Source organism: Leucoraja erinacea, chromosome 19 (genome assembly GCF_028641065.1).
Source record: "Leucoraja erinacea ecotype New England chromosome 19, Leri_hhj_1, whole genome shotgun sequence".
Classification (NCBI taxonomy): Eukaryota; Metazoa; Chordata; class Chondrichthyes; order Rajiformes; family Rajidae; genus Leucoraja; species Leucoraja erinaceus.
The window spans coordinates 21,085,242-21,105,562 of NC_073395.1; the positions used below are offsets into that span (position 1 = coordinate 21,085,242).

Here is a 20,321-nt window from a genome sequence, read left to right on the forward strand (position 1 = left end):
CCTTTAAGTGTGGAGAATGACAAGAAGTTGGCTTTTCATACATGTTTGTAAAATAAAATTTAAGTGGCAATGGAAGGAATATCCAACATTCGTGGCCAACACAGAAATGAAGTCAACATTGAAAATTAGAAGGGATGGGCAGATTATGAAATGATAGGAAAGATAAATGTCCAATATCTGATCTGGATGAGGTAGTGGAATCTGTTAATAGCGAGAGTGCCTGAGCACTAATAGTAAGGATTTATTGCAGGCAAATCATGTTTAACTAATCCAACTATTTTTTTAAGGGATTCATTAACATGGTTGATAAAGGAACAGCTGTGAATGTTATTATCTGAGCACAACCGTCTTTGCGGCAATATTTTGTGGCCTGCCTAATAGACCACCACATCCTTGAGAGGTGAAAGTGGTCCTCAATAGCAGAATCCAGACACCTAGAACACACTTTTAGGCTTTCTGAAAGAATTCTCAAAAGACCTCCAATGGTGAAATTGCTTTGGTATTCTGTTAATTGCCACTTTCACTGGGGTCATGCCAATTTTTTAGACTTTACCCCTAATTCTGCAAAAAGGACTGAATAGACTGGTGGGGAAAAGCAGATACATTTTATTAATGTATGGTTTATAAAGCTATTACAATTATATACACAATGTTCAATTAATAAAATTTAAAATGATAAAATACTTGAAATTGCACATGACAACTGACATCCAGTTGAAATTCAAATGAGGGAATGACTTCACTAAAGAAACAATCAATACAAAATAAATACAATATGTTCCGGATTAGTATTGCAAACATTATACAGCAATCACTGTATGATTACATATAGTGGCAGGATCAATCGGGAGAGAATGGTGCTTATCTGAAAATTTCTGTTGAATTAGATAACTGAATATTTGAATCTACACAGGATTCTATTGGAATCCCCATTGTTGATTTCAGAGCAATCTTTAATCTTTTTTTTTTAATGTGTTTGATATGTTTAATAATACCAAATCTGACACCCTTTCTCAGAAATCTAGGTTTGGTTCATTTAAAAATCTGTTTCATCCTTATGCACTGCCAATCCCAAATGTTTGCTAAAACACATCAAATACTCATTAGTAATGATGGGGAGCAAACAATTTCTCAGATACATTTATCCAAGGCTCTCAAAAAATACTTGATTATTAAATATTGACGCATAGTAACATTAACTACAACTAGATAAGAATACAGACATATAATTATTTGACCATTGAACCTCACCTTTAAACAAATAAATACTAAATTTGATTTCTCAGAAATGTAGACAAGAAAATAAATCCAAAAGAATCACATAAAGTGATGGAAATGCTGCAATGTGGGATGATTAAGAGTCAGTTTCAAATTGATGACCTTTCTGCCTGAAATTCTGCCAGTTTGTTTCCTCTCTGCCAAATACTGCCTGATATTCTGAGTATTTTCAATAACTTCAATCTTTGTTTCAAATTGCCATTGTCTACCCTATTTAGTTTTTGTTCTTTAGCACTATAAAATACATAAAGATTGATACTTTTTTCTGAATGTCGTTATATTTTTTGCAGAGTGCCATTTGAATGCTAGATGATTTTTACCTTAACTCACTGAACTATACAAGATGCGTATTAGTTCTTAAAGCCTAACTTGCCCCAAATTATGTCCATCAGATGACGTTACCCTGTTGGTTATATAACTATTTCAACAAGCTAAAAAAATGACCAAGGGAACAAAGCCTGCAGCCACCAGTAGTTTTCATCTATTCTAATAGCTGAAGTGGAAATCAGTTTAATTTCTTTCTTTCTTTCAAGGAGTTCAAGGTGCCTTTTACTGCATGTTAATAATTCCGTCCAGTACGCAATGTAGTACTGTATGACATACATTAACAGACAGTAAAGGGAATAAATTACAAATAATTCTGTTCTCATCTATTTGGTATATGTACATAATCTCTTTCTGCTATTCCTTCAGAATTAAATGTAACATGTAAAAAGGAACCTCAGACGCTGGTTTAAACCGAAGATAGACACAAAAAGCTGGAGTAACTCAGCGGGACAGGCAGCATCTCTGGAAAGAAGGGTCTTGACCAGAAACGTCACCCATTCCTTCTCTCCATAGATGCTGCCTTCCTACTGAGTTACTCCAGCCTTTTGGGTCTATCTTCGAATTAAATGTAATGCTGGATGTCATTTCCACTGGGTTTTTTTCTAGTTCTTGCATTGGTTTAAAATTTTGACACCATAAATATAAAGTGATGGTAAAAAGGCTACCTTAAATAATAAAAAAATTCTCAATTATTGACAAAATCTTTTATTCAACACAAAGATGCGTTGGTCAATATTTGTGATGATATTAAAAGTTTAGTTACTGAGTTACCCGAGCATTTTGTTTTCTATAAAAGTTCAGTAAATTGGATATCAGCTTTATTTTGCAAACTAATTGATAAATTTGAATCCCTTGAATTAGTATCTAAACTTGGATATATTCAGCAAAACTGGAACATTTTACAAATATAATTCTCCCCCCCCCCCCCCCCCCCGCAGAAAACTGGAGGTAATGTGTTTTTTAAATTAAATGTAAGGCTGGAAGTAAATCCCTATTTACATTGTTAGCAATGCTAACAGTGCTAATGATGATACTGTTGAAACAGAGGAAAATTAGGGAAGAAAAAGATAATAAATTACATGAAATTTGTCCTGGGAGTTACCATAAAATAGATAATATATATATATGTATTATAATAGATAATAGTAGCAAAAAGCATTTTGACAATAAAATGGATGCTGACCCAAAATCTGGTTTCCATTTAGGATATTCTGTAAAATATGAAAAAAAGAATATGTAGTTTGCCACAATAACATTAACAATATTTGGAATTAGCTATTTATATTAATGCATTAAAAACATACGACTGATTGATTCTCGATCTGGATCACCTGAAAACAGAAAAAGAAAGGTGCAAGTCAAATAAGTTGCTGAAATTAATAATTAAATCTTTTCAATCTATTTGACTTAACTTACTGCATAACTTGTTCCTGCAAAAATCTGGACCACAATAGGTACAAGGCGGCCCTCTTATATAGGGTAATTCTCCTTTAAGATTTCCACTGTAAAAATAGTTGGAATCATAATGTTTATTAGTCATGCAAGAGGTACAGAATTTTGAAAATGCATACCTCCAGATTCAGGGACAATTTCTTCCCAGCCATTACCAGTCTACTGAACAAGTCTCTCACCAGCTAAAGTGCAGTCCTGACCTCCCATTTACCTCATTTGAGACCTTTGAACTATCTTTAATCGGACTTTATGTTGCACTAAATTATGTACCCTTTATCCTTTATCTGTGCACTGTGGATACCTTGATTGTAGTCATGCATAGACTTTGAGTGGATAAGTATTTGAAAGATCTAGGAAAGATTGAGGATAAAAAGACACAAAATGCTGGAGTAACTCAACGGGTCAGGCAGCATCTCTGGAGAACATGGATAGGCGACTTTTCATGTCGGGGCCCTTATTGGGTCCAGCATCTGCTGTTCTTTGCTTCTACTTGAAACTGGCACAGAAGAGTTGCTGAGACTAACATAGATCAGCCATACTGAATTTTCTATCTTATTCTATATTTTGGATTTGGATTTGAAAAAGCCATTGCATGCATAGTAGGAGTTATGATGAAACAAAAACAGATACTGCAGACAAGGCAAACAAAATTATACTGTGGTTCAGGAATAGATATAATGAGGAAATATTAAGTAGTGTTTTCACATTGCAATCATAGGAAGAATTTTTTTTTTTTAATGATCATTTCTTTTAAATGATTTAAAAGAAGGCAGGAATTTCTGGGCATAATCCGGAAGACGCAGGATCATTTCATTCCAAAAAGGAAGAAAGGTTTTAAGGGTAGTAGGAGGCAACCGTGGCTGACAAGAGAAGTTAGGGATAGAATAAAACTAAAAGAAATGATGTATAACACAGCAAAGAGTAGCCGTAAGCCAGAGGATTGGGAAACTTTCATAGGACAACAGAAGGAAATAAAACGGGCAATACAGGCTGAAAAGATGAAGTACGAGGGGAAGCTGGCCAGGAATATAAATGACAGTAAAAGCTTCTTTAGATATGTTAAGGGAAAAAGAGTAGCAAAGTCAAATGTGGGTCCCTTGAAGGCAGACATGGGTGAAATTATTATGGGCAATAAGGAAATGGCAGAAGAGTTGAATAGGTACTTCGGATCTGTCTTCACTAAGGAAGACACAAACAATCTCCCAGATGTACTGGAGGACAGAGGATCTAAGGGGGTAGAGGAACTGAAAGAAATTTTCATTAGGCAAGAAATAGTATTGGGTAGGCTAATGGGACTGAAGGATGATAAATCCCCTGGACCTGATGGCCTGCATCACAGGGTCCTGAGGGAGGTGGCTCTAGAAATAGTGGACGCATTGGTGATCATTTTCCAATGTTCAATAGATTCAGGATTAGATCCGGTGGATTGGAGGATAGCTAATGTTATCCCACTTTTCAAGAAAGGAGCGAGAGAGAAAACGGGGAATTACAGACCAGTTAGCCTGACTTCGGTGGTAGGAAAGATGCTGGAGTCAATTATTTAAGACACATTTGGATAGCAGTAAAAGGATTAGTCCAAGTCAACATGGATTTATGAAAGGGAAATCATGCTTGACTAATCTTCTGGAATTTTTTGAGGATGTGACAAGTAAAATGGATGAAGGGGTGCCAGTGGATGTAGTGTATCTAGACTTTCAGAAAGCCTTTGATAAGGTCCCGCACAGGAGACTGGTGACTAAAATTAGAGCACATGGTATTGGGGGTAGGGTGTTGACATGGATAGAAAATTGGTTGGCATACCGGAAGCAAAGAGTAGGAGTGAACGGGTCCTTTTCAGAATGGCATGCAGTGGCGAGTGGAGTGCCGCAAGGCTCGGTGTTGGGGCCGCAACTGTTTATCATATATATTAATGATTTGGAAGAGGGAATTAGGAGCAACACTAGCAAGTTTGCGGATGACACAAAGCTGGGTGCCAGTGTGAACAGTGAAAAGAATGTTAGGAGGTTGCAGGGTAACCTGGACAGGTTGAGTGTGTGGGCAGATGCGTGGCAGATGCAGTATAATATAGATAAATGTGAGGTTATCCACTTTGGCGGCAAAAACAAGGGGGCAGATTATTATCTCAATGGGTTAGGTAAGGGGGAGGTACAGCGAGACCTGGGTGTCCTTGTATACCGGTCACTGAAAGTTGGCGTGCAGGTACAGCAGGCAGTGAAGAAAGCTAATGGAATGTTGGCCTTCATAACAAGAGGATTTCAGTATAGGAGTAAAGAGGTTCTTCTGCAGTTGTATAGGGCTCTGGTGAGACCACATCTGGAGTATTGTTTACAGCTTTGGTCTAATTTGAGGAAGGACATCCTTGTGATTGAGGCACTGCAGCGTAGGTTCACGAGATTGATCCCTGGGATGGCGGGACTGTCATACGAGGAAAGATTGAAAAGACTAGGCTTGTATTCACTGGAGTTTAGAAGGATGAGGGGGAATCTTATAGAACCATATAAAATTATAAAAGGACTGGACAAGCTAGATGCAGGAAAAATGTTCCCAATGTTAGGTGAGTCCAGAACCAGGGGCCACAGTCTTAGAATAAAGGGGAGGTCATTTAAGACTGAGGTGAGAAAAAACTTTTTCACCCAGAGAGTTGTGAATTTATGGAATTCCCTGCAACAGAGGGCAGTGGAGGCCAAATCACTGGATGGATTTAAGAAAGAGTTAGATAGAGGCTCTAGGGGCTAGTGGAGTCAAGGGATATGGGGAGAAGGCTGGCGTGGGTTATTGATAGGGGACGATCAGCCATGATCACAATGAATGGCAGTGCTGGCTCAAAGGGCCGAACGGCCTCCTCCTGCACCTGTTTTCTATGTTTCTATGATCAATGCTTTGCATATTTCTGATCTTTTATTGCTGGCAAAAAAGGAAGTTCTGTGGAAATTTGATATCAATTAATAACTATGATTAATGCAGGCAAATAGAATTAGGATGGATGAGCATCTTGGCTGGCATGGATGAATTGGGCCGAAGGATCTGCTTTCAGGCCTTTGTATCAATCATTGTTAATTTCAATATGCTGATACATTTGCTATATTTGCACCTGTGGCACCTATGGCACATTACGGTGAAGTCAATACCTGTGCCAGGGCAGCACAGCAGTAGAATTGCTGCCTTACAGCGCCAGAGACCCGGGTTCGATCCTGACTACGGGTGCTGTCTGTACAGAGTTTTTATGTTCTCCCTGTGACCGCATGGGTTTCTCTGCGTGGGTTTTCTTCCGACATTCCAAAGACATACAGTATTGTAAGTTAATTGGCCTCTGTAAATTTTGTGTAGGATAGTGTTAGTGTATGGGGATCGCTGATTGGCGTGGACTTGGTGGACCGTAGGGCCTGTTTCTGCGGTGTATCTCTCAACTAAAAAAAATACAAAAATAAAATTACGGCACAAGTTGTGTGTGGTGCAGTGACCAAGGCCAATGAAGGATTGTAGTGTGATATATTCCAACAAGTTCTGGTCATTTTCTATCTTAGCATATAAAACTCTTATCTGTCCAAGTGCTATAACTATTTATAAAATATTGAAGCAACAGTATTTTCCAGCTAGTAATCAATCAATTGCTAAAATTTTGCAACAGCTTAATTATTAAATTGTCAGATTGTTCATCAAAGTGATAATATTAAGATCATTCTTTGTCATTTAAAAAAAAGTAACATTGCAAAATAAATATTTATGTAGGTCTTGTAACATTGCAAACATGGTATTTCAAGCAATACAATGAAAATACTCACCTGGGGGTATAATTACACACAAACAATATTCCACTTGTCAAGTTAGAATTTTGAATCCCTTTCTTACAATGATTAGCACCACAGCCAAGTTTATAACTATCTCCCCATATAAGCTAGAAGAGAAGTAAAAATTATTAATTGTTCTCAAAAGGAAGATTAAACTTTATATCGATCTAATGTGGTTAATTAGATACAGTGCTTTTTCTTTTAAGAGATTTTTATATTTATCACATAAATATTTGTTTCTATCTTTAAAGAACCAAGTTGCATTTTTAACTGCTTTGGATTCTTTTTGACAAGCCAAAGCTTTAAAGGGTTTGCAATGGAGCATCTATGTTCCTTCATTTCTATGGACTGGAGGGGGTTTTAAGAAAGTAGATTCAATGTCACCATTTCGAAAATATTTGTAAATACCTTTTACAGTTTGTGTGGAAGCATGTCCTGAAGTGCTGCCATGCCTCACAGTAAACAAAATGTTTCAAACTAATTCTTGCAGGCCAGGTAAAAATATTTGGATTAAAGCAAGTAGGTCAACGCTTTTTGCGGCTTCTTTGGAAAGACCCCTTACCGTACAAATTTGGAACCATCAGACACATTGTCCATTTTAAAGATTAGAGAAAGCCTTTTGGGAGGGCAATGGAAGATTAGTAAGGCTAGCTGCTTAGATGATTTCAGAAGGTGCACAAAAATGCTGGAGAAACTCAGCGGGTGCAGCAGCATCTGGAGAAACTCAGCGGGTGCAGCAGCATTGAATTTATTTCAGAGCTTTCTCATTGCATTAATAATTCTTGCTGATGCATAGGTACTATGAGAAAGAGCACAATAAAGTGAATGAAGATTACATGAGCACTAGAAGATGTGAAAGTGGGATAACACAGAGCTGGTGTGAATGGATGATCAAAGATCAGCGTGGACATGGTGAATCGCTTCATTCTGTATCCTTCAATTAAATCCATTTCAGCTCCAAAAGCTAATCTTTTATGAAATCTCCCAACAATCCATCACTGCCTTGGCTTCATTCATTTCCTCAGTAACATTAAAAGTAAAACTGGCACTGTGCTAAATCAGACTGTATAAAGAGATGTAACATGCATTCAGGGATGTAGAGATCAGGAAAGGACTTTTGTTGATCATTTAAACTTCCAAGGAATAAATAGCACTATTCAAGTCGAGTGTTGAAACAGTTAATTCTGGGATTATTCAAGGACATCAGGCAAAGTAGAATAAATTTGCTGATTTATTTATCATATGCAAATAGTTCCATTAAATAAGTATGAAAAGTTCTATTTTCTCGATTACATATAATGAAATAGTACTTTTCAAATAATGTATTAATTTAATGGAACCAGCTGCAAATATACTATTGGAAAATTATAACGTACACTTCATAAATAGAAACTAATGTAATCAAACATGCAAGTTGCTAAGATCATACCCTTATATCAAGCATTTAATTTGGCAATTTTGATTGCTGGACATATAATCCAGAAAAAATTTAAGAATTAGGGAGTATGATCTTAATATAAAGGATGAAATTACAGACAAATTTCTTTATGAAGAATGTTGCAATTGTTTTTTACCCCATCTGGCTTTGATGTTCAACAATAGTGTATTTATGGCTGAGAGATTGATTTTCAGCAGAGAAATCAAAGTAGACAAAACTATAATCTTGAGAGTCGGTTTGATGAATTTATTTCTGCTCTATTTCATTCTTACAAGTAGATATTTATCACCCATTTCACACTCATCCAAACTGAAGAGTAGTATCTTGAGGTGATAATTTATACTGCGCATTCCCCTTTACTGTGACTAAATATATGACAATATCGAACAGGAAGCATAGTAGGGAGTAAGGCAAGGATTACCTGGGTGAAACGATCACACTTTTGTTGCTTTACGCATGTATTTTGGTAATAATCAAAATGTTTGCCATCTGTGTTCCATTCTTCAATAGCTTGCTCCACAGCAAATTTGTCTGGTGTAATGTAGAGGTTTTCTCCAATGCTATTAAAATATGGATGGCCTTTTCCTGGTATTTTCAGAAATGGATTATTTATGAACTTGCATGTCTTGCTCCATGCTTTGGCAGTTTTAGCAAGTCCTGCATCCCAGCTCTAGATTTGTGGAAAAAATAAAATTACATATATGCAACAGCATTTCAAGTGACTTATAAACAAAGTAAACCTAACTGAACATATTGAATTTGATTTTCAGTGAGAAATCCAAGCTGTTAAATCTATTCCTAAAAGGGGCACTGTCGAGTATGGCTGCCCAGCCTGCAGCTGTTCGTCCTTTCGCCCTTTTTTAAAAATGTTTACTGTGTCAAGTTTTGTTTTTGGAGGTCTCGTCTTTTGATGTGGTGGTGGTGGGGGGGAAAGGGGGAAACTGTATTTCTCAGTCCCTACCTGGTCAGAGATGCGGCTTTCATCCGAGCCGCATCTTCGCCCCTTCCTCGCGGCCTACCAGCGGTACTGGAGCAGCGTTTCCCGCCGGGACCGGCCAGAACTTCAGCTTCGGCAGTGGAACAGCGCTGAAACACCATCACGGAGCGGGCAATGCCTCACCCGGGTCGCCGGGTGGTAAGCTCCGGAATACCGGGACTGCAAAATCCAACATCGCGGAGCGTCCAGCTGTGGGCGGCGCTGAGTTTAAACACCGCGGTGCCTGGGATCTCTCACCAAGATCGCCAGTGTTGGAGCTCCGACCAGCGCGGCCTGTGGACTTCGGGAGCCGCACTGGTCTCTGGTAGCCATTCCAGACACTCCAGGCCGCTGAGAGAGTTCTTCCGACACCGGAGCTCCATCATCCGGCGAGAGGGCCTGAAACATTGGTCTGCCGTCGCGGTGACCTCAAATAGGCCCCAACCACGGGTGAACAAGAGGAAGAGGACTGGACTTTGCTGCCTTCCTTCTCAGTGGGAACCATTGTGGGGGGATGTTTTTATGTTTAATGTCAAGTTCTTTAATGTTGTGTTTTACTTTTATTGGTGTGCTGCAAATGGCAACTCAAATTTCACTGCACCAATTGGTGTATGTGACAATATATATGTCCTGTGTGTGGGAGGGGTGTGTGTGGGGGGAGGGGTGTGTGTGGGGGGAGGGGTGTGGGGGTAGGGCGGGCGTTGTGGGGAGGGCTGGGCTGTTTCCGGTCCCGCCCTCCGAAAATTGTGTCCGGTTGGAGACCTCCACCAGCCATCCAGAGCCTCCCATAGCTGCCTTAAAGACGTGACGGCGCAGGAAGGGGTGGACCGCCCCGTGGAGTGACAGTAGAAGGGCCCAATCGGCGCCACATTGAATGGTAGGAGAGGCAATCGATCTGCGCATGTGTGGTTTTTAAGATTTTTAAACCTCGATAATTCTTACCAGCTTCCACCGATCAGAACAAAACTTGGTGCAATCACAGTACTGGAGAACAGTAAGTAGGCTGGCAAAAAATCGTAGCACTATCGCGTACCATTTTTGCGCAAATAGAATGACCGCCAAACCGGAAGATAACAAGATCAGAGTTTCAGTTATGTATAGATTTCCAGCATCCCCAGTATTTTGGTTTCCTTCGTATTCCATCACAAGCCTGACTTGTGTTTTGTAGATGTTGAAAAGGTCCTGGAAGGTCAAGAGGGTCTACCATCTCTGTAGAAGACCCAGTTCCTGCTCTTGCTTCCTCAGTTGAGCTTCTGTTTAATGCCAAACCTCAGGACTTTGACCGACACAAAGTGCTAGAGTAATTCAGCGAGTCAGACAGTACAGTGCATTCAGAAAGTATTCAGATCCCTTCATTTTTTCTACATTTTGTGACATTACAGCCTTAGTCTAAAATGGATTAAATTCATTTTTTTAATCACCAATCTATACACAATACCCCATAATAAAAATGCAAAAACAGTTTAGACATTTTTGCAAAGTAATTAAAAAGAAATAACTGAAATATCACATTTACATAAATATTCAGACCCTTTACTCAGTACTTTGTTGAGGCACCTTTGGCAGCGATTACAGCCTCAAGTCTTCTTAGGTATGACACTACAGGTTTGCTACACCTGTATTTTGGTAATTTCTCACATTCTTCTCTGCAGATCCTCTCAAGCTCTGTCAGTTTGGATGGGGAGCATCGATGCACAGCTATTTTCAGGTCCCTCCAGAGATGTTTGATCGGGTTTCAAGTCCGGGCTCTGGCTGGGCCACTCAAGGACATTCACTGACTTGTCATGAAACCACTCCTGCGTTGTCTTGGGGTCGTTGTCCTGTTGGACGGTGAACCTCTGCCCCAGTCTGTGGTCCAGAATGCTCTGGAGCAGGTTTTCATTAAGGGTCTCTCTGTACTTCGCTCCATTCATCTTTCCCACGATCCGGACTAGTCTCCCAGCTGCCACCACCATGCTTCACCGTAGGAATGGTATTGGCCAGGCAATGGTTTCCTCCAGGCGTGACGCTTCGCATTCAGGTTTTTCAATCTTTGTTTCACCAGTCCAGATAATTCTGTTTCTCATGGTTTGAGTCCTTTAGGTGCCTTTTGGCAATCTTCAAGCAGGCCGTCATGTGCTTTTTTACTGAGGAGTGGCTTCCATCTGGCCACTCTACCATAAAGGTCTGATTGGTGGAGTGCTGCTGATATAGTTGTCCTTCTGGAAGGTTCTCCCATCTCCACAAAGGAACTCCGGAGCTCTGTCAGAGTGACCATTGGGTTCTTGGTCACCTCCCTGCCCAAGGCCCTTCTTCCCCGATTGCTCAATTTGGCCAGGCAGCCAGCTCTAGGAAGAGCCCTGGTGGTTCCAAAGTTCCATTTAAGAATGACGGAGGCCACTGCGCTCTTCGGGACCTGCAATGCTGCCAAAATTGTTTTATACCCTTCCCCAGATTTGTGTCTCGACAATTCCATTGTCTTTATGGCTTGGTTTTTGCTCTGACATGCGCTGTCAACTGTGGGACCTTATATAGACATGTGTGTGCCTTTCCAAATCATGAACAATCAATTAAATTTACCACTGGTGGACTCCAATCAAGTCGTAGAAGCATCTCAAGGATAATCAATAGAAACAGGATGAACCTAAACTCAATTTTGAGTGTCATCGCAAAGGGTCTGGATACTTGTGTAAATGTGATATTTCAGTTATTTATTTTTAATTACTTTGCAAACATTTCTAAACACCTGTTTTCGCTTCTTCATTCTGGGGTATTGCGTGTACATTGATGATAAAAAAAATGTTTAAATACAGCTGTAACGTTAATGTAGATTGATGATGCATGTGAACCAATCACACATAAGCCAGCATCACTAACTCCACCCCACTATAACACTTATACTAACACTGGTTTCCAGCACCGCCAGTCTGAGCAGCTGACAACCCATCGTCCTTAACGCTGTTAAGTTTCAGTGCTGATTAAAGATGTGTTTAAATCATAGCCTCTGTGTCATGGTGCCTGTTTACATGGTGTCAGAAGTGGGATGATCTTCTGTATAACGGTTTTTATTTTATCTTTTGTGAGTTCTTGTTTTACTTTACGATGCCCTCTTCTTGTCGAAAGCCTGACCCTCTTGTCTTTGATGTGGATATCAGCGAACGCTGGGCCACGTTTGAAATTGATTACCAACACTACATGAACATTGCACACCGAAATGAACCAGATGCTGTCAAGGCCTCTCTCCTGCTGAACCGTGCGGACCCAACCCTCCGCACGGTTGAGAAGGGCCCAGATGCCCTTCGTCGATCCAGAACATTCCGTTATGCTCCGGCAATCCACGATGCCAACGACCAGGTAACAACCCCAGCTGAATCTCCCGATGACCCCAATGTTCTGCTGCGTAAACTAAGCCACATCTGTGACCTGCCCTCAAATCACATTTTGGATAGGGCAAGGTTTTTCTCTCGTCGTCAGCTCCCTAGCGAACGAGTAGACTCGTTTATCTCAGACTTGATGTATTTAGCCCAGCGCAGCCGATTCCAAAATATGCCGGTTGATCAGCTGACTGATCAGTTAATGAGGGACATTTTAGTAAATGGTATTAGCGATCTAAAACTCAGGTCAGAGCTTCTGAGACGGCCAGATTTGACACGATCAAGCTTTACACGCATGCAGAACTGCCGAATTCATCGACCCCATAGACAGTTCGCATGAAACCAAAACCATCAATCTGACGGGCCTCACTAGGCAGCGAACAAACGCAGATAATGGGCGATTTATGACCCAAGCTAGTCAGGCGGCTCCGAGCGGTCCTCAGAAGAGATGTGCCAACTGCAATTACTTACACAACAGACAATCAGCCTGCCCCACCCTCGGGAAAGCATGCAATTACTGCAAAAAGTTAAATCACTTTGCCTGTTTGTTGGGCAGCAATTCGGGCCTGAGGGAGGAATTCGCCCAGCTCCAAGTCTAATCTCAATTTTTTGCAACGAGACAGCAACAGTCTCACTCCCCAATTCCAGCTCTAATCCGCCCCCGACTTCAGCCCAATTAACTCGCAAGAGGATTCGACTGTTTATTCGTTACAGCATGCTGCTGCCAAGAATTCCGATCCGACCGTGACGATATCTGTAAACAATGTACTTTGGCCCGAAAATGGACATCGGCGCGAAGGTCAATACTATGTCAATCAACCTCTTCAACAAGATTAGAACTAACGAGCCTCTCATCAAGGACAAATCCACTTAAATGCTTTTGGAGGGGAGGTGCTGGTTCCTCTGGGCAAAACCAACTTGAAATGTGTACTAAAAAACCCCACGAGGGATTTGACCTTCTATGTCTTGAACTTTAATTCAGTTATTCTGCTTGGCAATCATGCCTGTCAGGAACTGGGCTAATTTCCATTGATAAAACTGGCCACAAGCTGCAAATTTCGTTGGACCCACTGAGTGAATTCCCTGATCTTTTCGACAACACCCTAGGCAAGTTGCCTGTGACCTACAAGATTATTACTGACCCCGATGTGACACCCGTCATCCGAGCCCCACACCGATTGTCATTTGCCATGAGTGACAGGGTTCATTCTATGCTGAAGGACATGGCTTCCATAGGCGTAATTGAAGCAGTCAGCGACCCCACCGCCTGGGTATCAACCATGATTGCCACAGTCAAGAAGGGAAAAAATGAAATCCGCCTGTGCATCAATCCGAAAGACCTGAACACTGCCATTAAGCGCCCCCACCATCCCATGAAGACCGTCGAGGATGTTGCGCCAATAGTCGGAATGGCCACCCTATTTTCTGTCCTCGATGCTAAGAACTCTTTCTGGCAGATACCGCTGGACAAGAAGTTATCAGACCCCACCACATTTGCCACCCCATTCGACAGATATAACTTTCTGAGAATGCCATTCGGAATCAACTCTGCCAGTGAAGTCTTCCAAAGAACTATGGAGCAGTTATTTGAGGACCTACCTTGTGCCATTATTGTCGACGATATCCTTGTGTATGGCAAAGACGCAGCGGAACACGATCACAATCTCAAGCTCATCTTGGAGCGCGCTCGTAAGATCAAACTCAAGCTCAATCCTGACAAGTGCAAGTTCAGGGTTCCAGTGGTCTCCTACGTCGGCCATATCTTCACTCCTGATGGCCTCAAACCCGATCCGAAGAAAGCTACTGCCATCACAGAAATGCCTGCACCCACAGACGTGAAAGGCCTGCAACGTTTTCCGGGCATGCTAAACTATCTCGGAAAGTTCATACCGAAACTCAGCGAACTAAGCTCCACACTGCGGCAGCTGACCAAAAAGGACACTGCATGGTCATGGTTCCAGCAACATCAGGTTGCCTTTGATGCTTTAAAATCCAAACTGACCAGTGCATCAACCCTGACTTTTTTCCGACCTGAAACGTCCGATGACGATCACCTGCGATGCCTCGAAATTCGGGATCGGCGCAGCCTGCTTGCAACCATCTGCCGATGGCACCCTACTACCTGCCACGTATACCTCTCACACCATGACTGACACGGAGCAGCACTACACGCAAATTGAAATGGAACTTCTGGCTGTCGTCTTTCCCTGCTCCAAATTCCACGACTTCGTCTTTGGAAACACATTTACGGTCGAGACGGACCACCAACCACTGGTGACAATCCTGAACAAGCCCATCCAGGCCGCGACCTAAAGGGCCGGTGCCACCAGCATTCGCCTGCATGTAGCAAGCACGACCAAACCAGAAGCGGGGGCCGCGCGGAGGTCGAATGAATTATATGAGGTTCGAGCAAAGTCCACGGGAAGTTCGCGCGTGACGTACAGCATCGAGGCGGCTGCGGGCCGGCAGGCTGTTCCCGCGCAGAATTTTTGAACACTGTCAGTTTTTCGGAGCCCTGCGCGATGTTGGGACCAGCTCCGCACAACTCCGAAGTGGGACTGGCCCCGCGAGGCCGTACGGCTCAAGCGACCGTGTTAGGTCACGCTTGCCGCATGCAGGCGCATGCTCGTGGGACAGGCCCTTTAGGACATGCATGTCGCTGACACTCTCTCGTACACCTCGGGCATCTTGTGCGAACAACACCCCCATGAACAGGAAAATTTCACAGTCCTCGGTGTCGATCTCGTCTCCAGTAAACAACTGCACACCCTGGCCGCGCACACTGCCACTGACGATACGCTTCAAACCCTCTCATCCATCATCAAAACAGGCTGGTCAGACAAACAATCCGACACGCCCACAGAGGTGCAGCCGTACTTCTTGATCCGTGATGAACTGGTGTTTCAGGATGGTGTTGTCGTTAAGAGTCGCAAGGTAGTGATACCCTCATCGCTACAAGACAAATACTTCAAAGAGGCACACAGCGGTCACCCAGGAGCCGACTCCACACTGGCACACGCTCGCGGTCTGTTCTACTGGCCGGGAATGACCAATTACATCCGGGACCGCATAGCTTCCTGCCCCACTTGCAACAACCTTGCGCCTCATCAGTAGCAGCAACCCCTTCTGCAGCAACCTCCGCCAGCACTGCCCTGGACGTCACTTTGGTGGCAGACATTTTGGAACGGTGCGGAAAGTACTACCTCGTTCTGGTCGACTCCTTTTCTAACTGGTTTGATCTAGACCAACTGACCTCCCTCACATCTGAGATGGTCATCAAGAAGCTGAAAAGACACTTCTCTGCCTATGGCGCTCCTGTCAGCCTGAGAACAGACAACGGTCGGCAGTTCATCAGCCACATGTTCAAGCTTTTCGCAGGCCGATGGAACTTCCAGCACGTCAAAAGCAGTCCCGAGTATCCATAGAGTAATGGACTCGCTGAACGCGCTGTCAGAAGCACCAAGCACTTGCTGGAGTGAGTGCGCATTTCAAAGTCAGACGTCTCGATCTCCTTCTTTTGGATACGGGAGAAACCGGAATATCCAGAGAAAACCCATGTGGTAGTAAGGCAGCAACTCTATCGCTGCACCACCCCATTAAATTATTTTTTCTGTAATATATTTATTATGGTGTCACGTGAATAAAGATGAACACATGATTCTGATTTCTGCCCTTAGTTGGATAACACACATGTCCAATCATTGCGTTTTATGGCTGGTTTTCAACCTCTTCAGGCTGAAGGTCTCGACCAGAAACATCACCCATTCTTTCTCTCCAGAGATGTTGCCTGTCCTGCTGAGTTTTTCTAGTTTTTAGTGTCTATCTTCAGTTTAAACCAGCTTCTGCAATTCCTTCCTACACTATTTGTTAAGCAAAACAGGTCCTATTCTCATAATATTATTCACCTCAACTAAGTTTTTTCTTCACCTCCGTTGCTGCAGAGAATACAATACCAGTTATCAAATCTTTCTTCAAAATGAAAAAAAAAATCCAGCCCTGCTAATGTCTTCATGAATCGGCCCTGGATCCTCTCCAGAACAATTGCACCCTTTCTACAATGTGTGATAATAGCATGATTCTACAGCATGGAAATAAGCCCTTCAACCCAACTTCATGCCCCATCGAAACTAGACCCATTTATCCGCATTTGGCCCATATCCTTTTAAACCTTGTGTGTGCCAGTGTGTGGATGAGAGTGTGTCAGTGTCAGTTAAGCGGCGACAACATCCGAAGTGAGCGGAGACTTGGCGATGCCCGGGAACGTTTCCCTCCCCCCCAGGTGCTCCTTGTCTAGCTGGGGTCCGGGGGAAGTGGGGGTCAGTGATCCGGGGGTGGTAAGGGTCAGTGACCCGGGGGTCAGGCATCGGAGCGGAGCCTTAGCCCAAGATTCATTCCCGCGGCTCCGGAGGCGGCACCGAAGCCCCCACTCACCCGGTCCGCTCCTAGCTCCGGGCCGGGGTTAAAACTCCATGGGATGTGGACAGAGTGGCCGACGGACATAGAGCCACCGGAAGTGAGGGTGGGAGGTGTGTGCCGTGCCTCAGGGGGGAAAGGGAGGGGGGTTGGTGCTGGGACCACCGCCGTGTCCCACCTATCGCACCATCTGCATGGGAGAAACTAAGCTACTTTTTTGTTCCCCAAAATCATCCGCCGGGTTGGTAGTTTGACAGCCCTGCTTTAAACCAATACCCTCTTGTGCTTGAATCACATATCCAGGCAAAAAGACTATGCATTCACATTATATTCCCGTCATGGTTTTTACTCACCTCTAAAACAATTTTTGCTTTATTTTGAACTTCCAGCACCTGCAGATTTTTGAGCGTGAGAAATATTGTGATCAGCGTGAGAGCATGAGAATTTTGTGAAATGCGTGAGTCTCACGCTTAATGCGTGAGAGTTGGCAGCCCTGCTAATAATGCAAACATTTTATGCAAATTCCAATTGTTTGGACAAAAATCACTTATTACTGCTTTATCACAGTTAAGTTACTTTAAGACCATTTCAGAAATGATGGCACTCATCAATCAACTAACAAATTAAAGCAAACTAAAAAAAAACATGTTCCCTTTCCTGACTCTCATAAGTACTTTAACGCTGTTAACAGAGCAAAGGGATATTAATCTCAAGAATCAAAATGGGGAAAGTGAGGGCAATTTTGCATAAAATGGTAATTCTAAGCCCATTCAGATCTGCATACAGTCAGAGTTAGACAACATGTACATGGCTGGACCAATTTGTCCATAATGATCAAGTTGGCATTCTGCGTGCCCAGGGACTGGCTGCCGTTCCCAGATCAGCTCGCGTCCCAGGGACTGGCTGCAGTTCTCAGGTCTGCTTGCCTGCCCCGATCCTGCGAAAACAAATTGAAAAAACCTCACGGTTTTTCGGGTTACGGAATCCGGCCCGTGTGCCGTAGGTTGCCGAACCCTGTCCTAGATGTTTGGCCTCATTGTGGTCCCCCCCATGTTTTACAACCAATTCACCTGGTTAGTTCTATCTCCAGCTGCTTCATGTGGTCAGCAGCTGCACATCCAACCAAGAAAGAAGAGAAGAGACGCGATGTCACTCACAGCCGCCAACTGACGCGCTTCCCCAACATGCACAGATCGCTGTGATGTGGAGTGAAGAGACAAACTGTGCAGGGACTGAATTCAGCATGAGAATTCTGTCATCAGCGTGAGAATTGGCTGAAATGCACGACTCTCACGGTCAAAGTGTGAGAATTGGCAGCCCTGTCTAAGGCCAGGATGTGACAACAGACACACAGGGAGACACATACACAAAGGAAGACACACACAAACACAGGGAGACAGACACACACACAAGGAGACAAAAAGACACACACACACAGGGAGACACACACACCTAGGGAGACACGCACACCCAGGGAGACACGCACACACACAGGGAGACACACACAGGGCAACACACACACAGGGACACACACACACACACCATTCCTTTCACCTCCCTCCCTCTTTCCTCCCCACTCCCTCTTTGCTCTCCTCCCCCTCATTCCTCCCCCTCCCTTTTTCCTTCCTTTCCCTCATCCCCATTCTCTCCCCGTCTCTCTTTGCCTCCATCCCTTCCTTATTTTCTTTGCCTCTCTCTCCCTCTCTTTCTCCCCATCCTCTCTTTTCCCGGCTGCCCAGTGGGGAGTCTGGCGGGCACGGTGTAGCCGTGTTGAAGGGCAGGAGAGAGGGAGGGAGGGTGGGAGCGAGGCTGCAGTGCAGCGCTCGCAGCCATTGCAGAGGCACTGACACCCGGCGGCTGCACATCCGACCAAGAGAGAAGAGAGGCAACGTCACTCACAGCCGTCAACCGATGCGCTTCCCCAGACCGCACAGATCGCTGTCATGTGGCGCAGAGACAAATTGTGCAGCAAAGATCGAAAAGCTTTGCTATAGGATCCTTGCTGTGCAGAGACTGAAGACAGCGGGAGAATTCTGTCATCTGCGTGAGAATTGGCTGAAATTGGCTCAAAGCGTGAGAGTTGGCAGCCCTGATAATCAACTCTGGGAGATTAACAGTGGAAGGACCTGTCCAAGAGGCACTGTTGAAGATCCATCTAACTTTAGACTTGGTTTATACTCTCTAGATTTTAGGAGATTGAGAGGGGATCTTATAGAAACTTACAAAATTCTTAAGGGGTTGGACAGGCTAGATGCAGGAAGATTGTTCCCGATGTTAGGGAAGTCCAGGACAAGGGGTCACAGCTTAAGGATAAGGGGGAAATCCTTTAAAACAGAGATGAGAAGAACTTTTTTCACACAGAGTGGTGAATCTCTGGAACTCACTGCCACAGAGGGTAGTTGAGGCCAGTTCATTGGCTATATTTAAGAGGGAGTTAGATGTTGCCCTTGTGGCTAAGGGGATCAGGGGGTATGGAGAGAAGGCAGGTACGGGATACTGAGTTGGATGATCAGCCATGATCATATTGAATGGCGGTGCAGGCTCGAAGGGCCGAATGGCCTACTCCTGCACCTAATTTCTATGTTTCTAACTGCTCTTGCTGGGACAATTGAGCTTCTGGTTAATGGTCAACTGTAGGCTAGTGACAATGGAAGGACCTATCCAAGGAACACTGTAGAAGACCAAACTCCTGCTCTTACTGGGTCAGCTGGGCTTCTGGTAAACGGCCAACTCTCGGACATTGGCGGGGGGGGGGGGGGGGGGTCAGAGCAAGGTCACGTGACCCGGCCCGCCACGTGACGGCGAAGCGCGGGAAAGCGTGTTAACCGTCAATGGCGGGCGACAGCCCCCGGCGCCATTTGCAAAGAAACCACCAGTCAAAGACAACCTCGCCTTCTGCCCACTCCCGCTTCCACCACCCCTCCACGGTAAAGTTTTGGTGGAGGAGATCCATCGCCTTCCCTCACACCGAGGGGTACCGGCCGCCCGACTCGAAGCCCCGTAGCCGACCGTCGAAGAAAGACGGCGAGCGGACAGCCGGTTACCATGAAGTGCATGTTGGAGGCTTCCGGCGCCACTATCGACCGGTATTGGTTGTGCGAATCCACGCACTTCCTGACGAACATGGCGGTAGAGTGGAACGTGATGGCGTGATCGGCCGAGGAGAGGGAAAGCAGCGAGTGAAGCCACAGGACGCCAACGGTTGCCGCCATCAGAATCAAAGAATGTCGGGCGGGTGAACCTGCCGAGGGCAGGGCAGGCCAGCAGGAGGCGCTGCAGGCGAGGGGGCACCGATC

At 44.0% G+C, this 20,321-nt stretch overlaps 1 protein-coding gene across 1 annotated transcript; it reads right to left on the reverse strand.

The window, feature by feature from the left end:
- Positions 1–1,036: 1,036 nt before the first annotated feature.
- LOC129706560 (GLIPR1-like protein 1) lies at positions 1,037–20,255 on the reverse strand. The gene is made up of 7 exons (XM_055650921.1): positions 20,070–20,255; positions 8,705–8,953; positions 6,840–6,952; positions 3,022–3,107; positions 2,910–2,936; positions 2,708–2,816; positions 1,037–1,082 (listed from the first exon to the last, which is right to left on the reverse strand). The coding sequence occupies exons 1-7, from the start codon at positions 20,235–20,237 to the stop codon at positions 1,037–1,039; spliced, it is 798 nt and encodes a 265-aa protein (XP_055506896.1). The 5' UTR covers positions 20,238–20,255.
- Positions 20,256–20,321: the final 66 nt, after the last annotated feature.

Excerpts from the sequence above, each read along its gene's own strand:
- LOC129706560 (XM_055650921.1), bottom strand. The coding sequence starts at position 20,237 with ATGGCGGCAACCGTTGGCGTCCTGTGGCTTCACTCGCTGCTTTCCCTC. Across the intron at positions 2,817-2,909 it reads AGATCGAGAATCAATCAGTC|AATATCCTAAATGGAAACCA; the intron begins GTATGTTTTTAA and ends CATATTTTACAG. Across the intron at positions 1,083-2,707 it reads TATATATTATCTATTTTATG|CAAACATTTGGGATTGGCAG; the intron begins GTAACTCCCAGG and ends GATGTGTTTTAG.